Here is an 11,192-nt window from a genome sequence, read left to right on the forward strand (position 1 = left end):
GGAACTGGAGCTGAATGGAGGCCGGAGATGGTAAAGGCGCATATAGCCCTACAGAGCAAGACCAACAGGGAAGAACTCTCAGCATGCACCAGTGCCGACAGGAAGCAGGTGGGCGAACTGTCGCTCGGAGAGTCACCCAGGACTGCAACCTTGATGGAGCCGAATGCATACGATAGAACAACAACAATGAGAATGAAACGGAGCGCCATCGTGCCTATAACCAGAAGCAGGGAAGGCAGAGTTAATGCTGCCATTAATGTATTTGTGCGAGGCCAGCTTTCCAGGCCATGACTCATACCCCTGACGCAGATGGGCTGCCACTTGCCCACCTTGCGTGCCTCCATTGTACCTCTATATCTGTCAATCACCCGCATCCGGGAAATATATTATTAATATTATTGTTATAAGTGATATTAATATTAATTCATTATTATTAATTTATTTCAATAATATATATTAATATTAATATATGTTATCACTGTACTATTAATACTATTAATATTAATAATTTTTTTATTTTATATATATATATATATATATATATATCACTTTATAGTATTAGTATTATTTTTTTATTGTATTATTCCTTTTCTTATTGTATTATTTATTGTTTTTATTAATATATAGTATTAATAGTTTAGCAATAATATAATTATTATTATCGGATTAATACAATTGTCTCTTACAAGTAGTAATATTAATAATCTTTTTCACAAGGCTTTCCCGATGCATTGTTTGTGCTCCAATCACATCCTTTCATTGATCATGATGGAAGCGGTTAAACTTTATTTGAATACAGATGACATATAGAGTTACATGAGGCTTATCAAGAGAATTTTATCATATTGGTAGAGTTAAAGGAAAATATTCTATAGACAACAAGTTGACCATTTTAGCTAGGAGATCAACTAACATCTACTTTTTCTTGGATGAGGATAGTGACCAACTATGCTTGGAGATTATCCTCAAAAATTGTTATGGCTAGTTATTTTTCTTATACAACTAGTAGTCTTTTTTTCTCATGTTGATCTATGTCAAACTCTGGTACAACTAGCCAGTTTTTATTTACAAAATGCTCTAATTAGATGAGCTCTTCGAAACCATAAACTTATGTTATTGATCTGGTTTTTTTTAGATAAAGTAATAGAAAAATGTTTTTGGTCTATGTAATCCTCATTTCACATCATGCAAAGTGTCTAACATATATAGAAAGTTAATAATAATTTTACTATTAATAATTAATAAACCATTATATTATATTAATAATATATTTTTATAATATTAGTAATATTATGTTGTTGTGGTGGTGGTCGTCGTCATCTATTTTTTTCCTTTATGATGAAGTTTTTTTTATGTTATTTTAATTTTTTTCACTTTTCAACAAATTATTTTGATAAAAATGTTTTTTTTTTTAAATTCACTACTTAGAATTTGAAATAAAAACTGTCTAAAAATATACTGAGATTTTTTAAATAACATGTTAATTTTGTAATATTGACATTATAACTTTTCCTAAACACTTACTATCTTTGTTCTCATGCTCATTCATATATATTTTATTTCTTTCTCTAACATATCTGTTCTTCAAATTAATTAAATTTGTCTGCAGATATTTATCTGATTCATAAATTTAGTTATTAAAATTTAGATATTTATCCGATTCGTAAAATTAGTTGAGAAAAGGGATCTGATTCATAAAATTAGTTATTAAAATTTATATATTTATCTGATTCGTAAAATTAGTTAAAAAAAGGGCCCACGATGTTTAACAACAGGTTGACTTTGTAATCTTTGTATTATGAGTTTTCCTAAACACTTACTATCTTCGTCTTCATTCTCGTTCCTACGCGTTTTAGCTACTTCTTACTATATTTTTGTCGGGAATTGGAAAGGAATCTATTTGAAAAATCAGGTATATTTTGGGATTTTAATGTTAGAATTATGAGGTACAACGTAAATTTTAAATTGAGTGATGTGAAGAAAATAATTCTAAGAGTGAAAATATGTTAATTATTTAAAAATATATTAAATTCTAAATAGTATTAATATTTTTTTAATTAACATGGTTAAATAATAGAAAAACGATTTTCCGATTTTCCTAATGGCTTAGAAAAATGATTTGCCTAATTGTTTAATTATAATGATTTGCCTAATTTTTTAATTATAATTATAAGATATTGTTATTAAGATTATACATGATTGAGTGAAATCTAGCTTACAACACAATTTTTATAGCATCCTCAATACATCCCTATAAGCTTCGAACCTATAACCTGATAAATGCTACACTCCAAATGACAATCACACCTACGTTTTTCCAATTCCATTCCTTTTCGCACAACCTGTGCACTCGTATAAGTCGGTCACCCATGTCCCCTTTAGTCTAGTGAGTGAGATTTTCCCAAATTACGGCCAAAATTATAATCGAAAGAGCCAAAAATATAGGCAGAACTAAATGAAGGCCGTCTATCCCACGGCAACGCCCACAACCTCTCTCTTCCAATCGCAGGCGTGTCAAGTTGGTTACCAATGCCCTTCTCTAGACTAATCACTGATATTTTCCCAAATGGATTCCTCTCAAACTCCGGCCACAACCTTTGTAGGAAGCAGCCAAAATGTCGGCCGACCTAAAATAATGCCGCCTATCCCACGGCGACGCTCTCGCCCACTCCTGTCGTATCAACTTGGTCGCCAACATCCTCCTCTATCGAGTCAGTGATATGTATTAAAAAATAAATCAAGGACAGCAGAACACGTTTTGCTGTTCCCAATTCAATGCAATGTCTCGAACTCCCATCTCGCCTCTTCATGTATGCGCTCTCCTTGTCCTCTTCTGCGCCTCCTCAATATCATGTTTCGCCCATAAATGGAAAAATTGCAGTTCTGTTCATAGATGTGGCAACTTCAGTTACAGCTATCCATTTGGGGAAAGACACCGCGAGTGTGGTGACAAGGATTTTCAGCTTCAGTGTGATCCAAATAATCAGAGCCCTCTGCTTAATATTAGTGGAAATGAATATGAGATATTGTATCCATATATGTTGAACAATAATAGCGTTAATCATAGTATCACAGTCACTATCAACAATTTCTGCGTGAATAGGGGCAAAATTTTAGATAATTACACTCAATCGTGGTGGTATGATTCCAGGAATTTTCATATGGCCAGTGGATACACCAATCTGACGTTTTGGAGGGACTGCGACCAGCGTAGGCTTTCTAAGAAGAATCATACAATAAAGATGGTTGAGTTTTGTGGCAACGTTTGGCACTTCAATTCCAATGGAGAAATAGACTTAAATCGGACACTTCTCTGTAAAACGCATCTTCAGCTACCAATTAAGAAGGAGGTCCTGCAATCCAATCAGTCAATTAGTAACCAGTCATTCATAAGGCAGGGTTTTGAGATAAAATGGCAGGTCGACTCGTACAGAGATAAAAACTGTGGCGCTTGTTTGATTAGTAGAGGGACTTGCGGTTTTAACAAATCGACAGAATTTCTTTGCTATTGTCCCGATGGCACATCACAGCCTGACAAATGCCCTGGTCAGTCTTCCATAGCCTTCTGCAAATATTATTACAATTAATTAGGGCACGTTTATTTTCATTTTGATTTTATTTTATTTTTGTTTTGGTTAAAAGATTCGTTAAAATTATTAGGTGAAAATTTCTATTGAGTGTAAAATTTGATACTTGAAATCATGTATTAAATGTCACTTCAAATATTGTATTTATGGTTGAAAGTGAGTGAAATATTCTTATCACTTCTCTTTAGTATGGTCATTTTTATTTTTTTATTATATGTCACTTGAAATATTTTATTTATAGTTGAAAATTAGTGAAATATTTTTACCACTTCTCCTTAATATGGTCACTTTTATTTTTTTATTATATGCCACCTCAAATATTTTATTTATGGTTGAAAGTGAGTGAAATATTTTTACCGCTCCCCCTTAGTATGGCCATTTTTATTATTTTATTATATGCCACCTGAAATATTTTATTTATAGTTGAAAGTGAGTGAAATATTTCTACCACTTCCCCTTAGTATCGCCACTTTTATTTTTTTATTATATGCCATCTAAAATGTTTATTTATTGTTGAAAGAAAGTGAAATATTTTTATCACCTCCCCTTAATATGGCCATTTTTTAATTTCTTTATTATAAACTATTTTATTTATAGTTAAAAGTGAGATTATTAATGTTTTATAATACTTTTAATTAAAAAACCAAACATTTATATTCATTTTCGTTTTTTATTATAACCTTTAAACTCAATATAATAATAAATTTTAATATGGTAAATAAATTGTTAGATACCATTTTTAATTCCATAAAAAAATCAGAGTTATATACGAAGTAAATTTACATACTTATAAATAATTATAAGGTATTTTAATGTAACAATTTTTTTCGTTCGTGTAATTTGTAATTAGTATATTATAAATAAATCTTAAATTTTAATTTTTTGTTATCGATAAACAAAAAAAAAAAAAACAGTTCATTATATAAAACTAATGCAGCTATTTCATAATATATTTTAATTTAATAGTATATCATACATATTGTCGGTCATCAGTCTAGACATGAAGAGTCGGATGGAGCACCAAGCTAGGGTTTGCTCTAGGTCTCGTGATGCGAAGAGTGACGCTACCATGCAGCCGTTTGCTCTTAGAGCGCTTGGAGAACAATGCCATGGGAAGGTCGCTCTCAACTATGACCTCAACCCAGGTTATGGCTGCCTTCAAGACTTTTTCGTGGGGTTACTGTCGTATTCAAGCAGATCTGCTTTTATGTACGATCCTACCACCCACAGAAACCATTAGCTCACTAAAATGCAAGGATCGAAATGTAAGGGTAAAGAAAAATATTCGGCGAGGATTAGGACGTTGATTTGTCATCCAGAGCTTTGAAGAGGCGTTTTTTTGTAGGAAGGTAGGAGAAGGATCCGATAGCACCTTCTCTAGTCGTAGATCTACTATTAAATGACCCCGAATTGGTGGATAACACCTTTATGTGTTTTGATCTGGATCGATTTGGTCCTTTTTCTGCAGATCTTTGTCGTGATGTCTCGCTCCAGGTGGATCTGCACAGTGAGTGGGTTACATAGGGAGTTCAACTAGATCAGGGCGAGGAGGAGTCTTATCAATTTTTTTGCGAAAACTCCAGTTGGGAGATCAGTCCTCATTGGGGTTCGGGGTGGATCATTAGCGCTTGATCTGAAGTGGAAGATCCAAAATGGATTAGGTATTTTGATGGAGTTTCAAAAACTGATTTATGTGGGTAGATCTTTGCAAGACTTTCTGCTACAAAACTATATCGTCAAATAAAATTCCTCACTTATAGTTAACTTGCAACTGAGGGAAGGTTTTCTTGGGACTAGCAATCCTAAGGGACCAACCTCATTTAAGGATGTAGTGAAGAGACAAGTTGAGTCACAATACAAATCAGATCTATACATCAATATTCCTAGACCTGGCATCATGGAACAAATGGACCATGTTGTGACAATGGCAATGAATGATCTACCAGTCACGAAATGGTTCTCTATCCTAGAGAGTAGTCATATGTAGATTTAACATGTTTTCGCCAAAATGGAACGACTTACATCATTGGGTATGTACAATTTGGATCTCAAAGTGTGAAATCCATTTTTGTTTCAGGTGTTTTTCTCTTGTACAATTTGCTAGAAGGTCTTTTCATAACCCCATGGTTTCCAAGGTTTGACGCCTACACTATGGTGGTTTCCAAAATGCCGGTATGGGTCATATTACACAATCTTTATCTTCTTTTTTAAAGTTGGATTTGGATAGACCTTCAAAAGGAATTTTTACCTTAGTTAGGAGTTGTGTTGAAGTAGAACTTAGTAAGAGTTTACTTGATCGTATCCGTTGATCTATAACACTCTTCAGTGGATCTAGCATTTAGAATTTGAAAATATAGATTTTTGATGTCATATCTACCTTCAAACTAGACATCTACAAAACACATGTCCACAAACAAAGAAATATCCAAAAAGGAAAAAGAAACAACCTCAAAAGCCAAAGGGTTGGTAGTTTCATGAGGATCTTTCCTCAAATGAAGATAACGACAAAATAATAGAGAACTCTATGGCTACTAGAAAACACAAGGAATATATGTGGAAAAAGAACTTGAGCATATCCAAAGCATGCTAGTAAACAACTACAATACCTCATGCATTAGAGAGTTTACTCAGACAAAGAGGGCTCCTCAAATGTGGGAGAGATTTAAATGGTAACTATGGAAGAGAATCAACTTGCTATTGTAAATGCCACTCCCAATCAAGGGATCAAGAGAAGAGTATAGAAAAAGAAAGGAAGAAAAGGGTAGTTAAGTCTCTTTATAATTAAGCCCAAAATGTAATTTTTTAATAGTTGTTTCATGGACCTTCATTTAGTAGAGGAAGCTCATTTTTGGAACTTTGAGCTCATTTTTTTGTATACTTTTTGGATGACGTGATTGAAGTCCCTCCGGTATCTACAAAATGTAATTTTGTCCCTATTTATAGGTTGAATAAAATTATGATTTTTCTTTGGAAAAAATTTAATGCAGTTATTTAAATTAAATAGAATTAAATTATGATTTTTTTATGAAAAAACTAATGCAATTATTTAAATTAAATAGCTAGAAAATATTGATAAACATCAAAACACTCATCTCATAATACATCTGGTCAAAATTAATAAACAAAAAGAAATCATAAAAATCAACTAAATTATAATTTTTTAACATATTTTATTAAACGTATAAATTACACAATTTTTTTTATTGTGTTAAATTATAAACAATACACTTTATTTACTTTTATTTAATGAAAAAACATAAAATAACCTATATTTATTTTAAATTTTTATCTATCAAATGCTATGATGTTAAATTTCTTAATATTTCATTTTTCGAATCATTTAATTCTATCACATATATCTATAAATTTATAGATTAAGAAATCCCAACCCTGTGATTGATAAATTTAGCTTTAACCTAAATCTATGTCTAGGTCGGTTTAAATTTTAAATTTTGTCAGGCACGTTATTACAAAAGCACATATGAATTGGCAACCTAAATATAATATTAATCATGGAGAAATAATCACATAAATATGATGAATAACTCACCCCACACAAATTTTACGTGGTAAAACCCTCCACTCATATCTTAAAACGCCTTGATATATTTATTTTGGCATCATTACTTGATATATCTATTTTGGCACCATTACATTCATTATATAAACTATTATTAGTGTCATAAACCAACATTGTTATTTAAACTATCAAAAATAATTACATAAAGTAAATTTTGGCTTTCACAATTTCTTTTAATTTTGTTGTCAATAATTCTAACCATCTCCACCTTGATAAAAATTTTACTTGATACCTTTTCCAAGACATTTTATTGTGTCATTTTCTTAGAGTGTGAACCTTTTTAAGATCTACTCCATCTCCATCAATAAGTTGTCTTAAAAAAGGATACTTAGTATCAATATTCTTAGTACTATTATAATAAGCTCAAATTTTAACCAAATAGATAGCATAGATTGTCATAGAATACAATTGCAAGGTTGTGTTCTTCTAAGCTCACCCAAAAGACCCTTCAACCAAATTTCATCTTTTCAATCATGTGAGACAAAATTATATTCTTCCTTAGAATGGATAAAACAACTATTTTTTGAAGATTTGACATCCAACAAATAAATCCTTCTTTAAGATTAAAGACATACTAGAGGTAGACCTTATCCTGTCCAAATCACCTGCAAAATATGAATCAACATAACCATAGACAAAATCACTACAACCATTAATGATGATGCAATAATCACTTGTGTGTCTAAGATACGGAAGCACCCATTTCATTGCATTCCAATGCTCTCTTCTAGGATTTTCCATGTACCTACTAACAACACCCACTACACGTGAAATATTTGGCTTAGTACATTCTATCAAATACAACAAAACTTTTACTATATTAGCATATGGTGCACGATACATATAATCCTTTTCTTCCTCACTACTAGGATAAAAAAAATAAAAAATAATAATAATAAATAATAATAATAATAATAATAATAATAATAATTATAACGGGAAGCTAAAGGGATATTAGTAGGTTTCACATTAACCATTCTAAATTTTACAAGTATTTTCTTAACATACCTCTATTGTGAAAACTTGAGCTTACATTTTTTTATATCTTTATGCATTTATATGCCCAAGATTTGTTTTCGCGCTCTTAGATCCTTCATATCGAAGATCCTGTTTCCATGACTTTGCTTTCCATAACCGTATCATCAACATATAACTCCAAGATAATGAATATATCATTCAAAATTTTGAACTTAAACAAAATATTCATAATTACTTCCATAATTTTGACTCATAATGAAGGAATTAAACTTTTTGTACCATTGCTTGTGACATTTCTTTAAGGCCATAAAATTTATTGAGTAAGCAAACTGACTTTTTTTGTGATATTGAGCAAATTCTTCTAATTGTTACATGCATATCTCCTCATCCAAATCTCCATATGGAAAAAGTTTTTTTTTAACATCCGCTTTAACTCTAAGTCAAAAAAGCAACTAAATATTAATAGATACCAGCTTAACAACTAACAAAAATATTTCATAAAAATATATAACTTCTATATAAGAGTACCCATTTGCAATCAGGTTAGCTCTAAAAATAATAGTTAAAATATTTATAAATTTGAAATTTTTAATATTTAATAAAATCTAATAAAAATAAATCTAAATTTTGTATATATAATTAATTAATATTTATTACAAATGTTAAAACATTTTTGGGGGTTAATCACAGAAAAACTTGTTGTCCAGACCTTAACAACCCTAATGTCTATTTTTTTAATAATTTTTCAGATACAATAATATTCCAATTATGTAAATGTGTTTTTCTCTATACAAAAATAATGCTTAAACAGTCATCTTAAGTGATGTTATATGTATGCATTCTCTTAACAAACGCTGTGTATCCTTGATACAGGAGGTCGAAAAAAATCAGCGTGTATGAGAGGTAAATATGATTTCGTCAATGGAGGTGAATTTATGTTTTGTTTCCATTAATATTTTATTTGGGGATTCCCATCGATCTCTTCAACTGATCGCGCTGAATTTGCATTTTGTTTCAATTAATTTTCTGTTTGGAGATTGCGATCAATCTTATTCACTAATATTCTGTTTTGGGTATATTGCTATCGATCTCTTCATTCGATAGCAAATTGCTACATTGGATACATTGGAGGGGCTGGGGCTGGGCTGACAGCATTAGCAGTCATAGTATTCATGATATTTTATGTGAAGAAAAGAAATGCTCTTAGCAGGGATTTTACAACTGGCTTCAACAACCACAAAAGAAGGGACCCAGAAACAGCTGGGCTCAGTGGGCTTAACATAAGCAACTTGCCTATATTCTCTTACGAAGAACTTTGTCAAGCTACAAATTACTTCGATGAAGAGAACGAAGTTGGCGATGGAGGGTTTGCGTCCGTCTATTTTGGAAAGCTCGGGGATGGACGAAGTGTGGCCGTAAAGAGGCTTTATCACGACAATGTTAGAAGGGTCGAACAGTTTGTCAACGAGGTGATGGCATTTTCAATCTTGAATCATCCACATGTGGTTCGTCTTTATGGCTGTGCCTATCAAGACAGTCCAGACCTCCTTCTGGTATATGAATTTGTCTCAAATGGGACCTTGGCTGATCATCTTCATGGCCACCGCAGAAGTCCCGAGGGATTCCCATGGGACACTCGTTTAAACATTGCTATACAAACTGCCCAGGCTTTAGCTTTCCTTCACAGCCTTGATCCTCCTATATTCCACAGAGACGTGAAATCCTCCAATATTCTCTTGGACGAGGATTTCAATGTGAAGATAGCAGATTTTGGGCTCAGCAGACTTATGCCACGTAATGCCTCACATGTCACTACTGCTCCACAAGGCACACCCGGGTATGTTGACCCAGAATACCATCAGTATTATCAACTGACGGAGAAATCTGATGTGTACAGCTTCGGGGTTGTTTTGGTGGAGATCATCTCTGGGAAATTAGCAGTGGACATAAATCGGAAGAAGAAGGAAATCAACCTTGCACACCTGGCGGTGACGAAGATCCAAGAAGGGGCAGTGCATGAACTAGTGGATGAGCAGCTGGAGATTGAAATGAATCCAAATGTGAAGGTCCAGGTGAATGCAGCTGCAGAATTGGCCTTCAGATGCCTAGTGCCAGAGAGGGATGACAGACCACACATGAATGAAGTTGTTGCTGAGCTTGAGCAAATCAGAAAATCACAGGTTACCTCAGCAGTTCCAGGTGAACTGTGGGGATCATTTTCCGATATCGAACAGCCAACCATAGAGCCAGAATCTCCATATCTGTTCAAGACAAATGTGCTAGCATAACCTCCACTACCAAGGAGGACCATGGTTCCCATCCACTTTGTGATGAGATCCACCAAGTACCGCTTTGAACCTATGAAGACTCTTCACGCCTTTTGCCAGCCAGTTTCAGTACAATCGCTGCAAAGAATGGTTTTTTTTGACAATATAGTTGTTTCACTAGCCAGTTTACAGAACATACTTCTTTCTGTGGGTTTAATCCAACCGAAATAGCTAAATACGTCTATGAACAATTTTAGCTCAACTAAGAGCAGTTTAAGTTCTAGTCAATTACTTGTATTAGTGCTAACCGTCTATATTGTATTATATCTGTACAAATCTACATCATTATTTTTTATATTAAAGAAAATTTAAAGAATAAAATTCAATAATACCAATTTTTATTGTAGAAATATGCACACTGATATATATATTATTATTTATTTATTCTATGGAGAGATATGTTATTTATTATCATTATTGATTTTATATAGTTATTCTATGGAGAGATATGTTATTTATTATCATTATTGATTTTATATAGTTGATAGGATTCATTTATTTTAAAGATGAAATAGTTGGTAAGACATAGTCTAAGTTATAGATTAAATTTCAGATATTTTTTTGGTTAATTTTTAAATAAGATAGGGAAGAGATTTTTAAAAATTTGAGTTTAAATTGTTTAATTTGTAAAATTTGAATGCTTCAATAGTTTTTTAGGGTGCTCAATTTATTTATAATTCAAAAGTGCATTTTAAATAACAACAAAAAACATTCTTTTTT

At 32.2% G+C, this 11,192-nt stretch overlaps 1 protein-coding gene across 1 annotated transcript; it reads left to right on the top strand.

Moving 5' to 3' along the window:
• The first annotated feature begins 2,727 nt into the window (after window positions 1-2,727).
• On the top strand, window positions 2,728-10,769 carry LOC149260013 (LEAF RUST 10 DISEASE-RESISTANCE LOCUS RECEPTOR-LIKE PROTEIN KINASE-like 1.2). Its single transcript, XM_089378432.1, has 3 exons — window positions 2,728-3,546; window positions 9,019-9,048; window positions 9,250-10,769. Exons 1-3 carry the CDS (start codon window positions 2,781-2,783, stop codon window positions 10,431-10,433), a joined length of 1,980 nt encoding a protein of 659 aa, XP_089234558.1. The 5' UTR covers window positions 2,728-2,780; the 3' UTR covers window positions 10,434-10,769.
• The last annotated feature ends 423 nt before the right edge of the window (window positions 10,770-11,192 follow it).

This window comes from Pinus tabuliformis, chromosome 6 (genome assembly GCF_031772625.1).
Source record: "Pinus tabuliformis cultivar Carrire ecotype Pingquan chromosome 6, CPIR1, whole genome shotgun sequence".
Lineage (NCBI taxonomy): Eukaryota > Viridiplantae > Streptophyta > Pinopsida > Pinales > Pinaceae > Pinus > Pinus tabuliformis.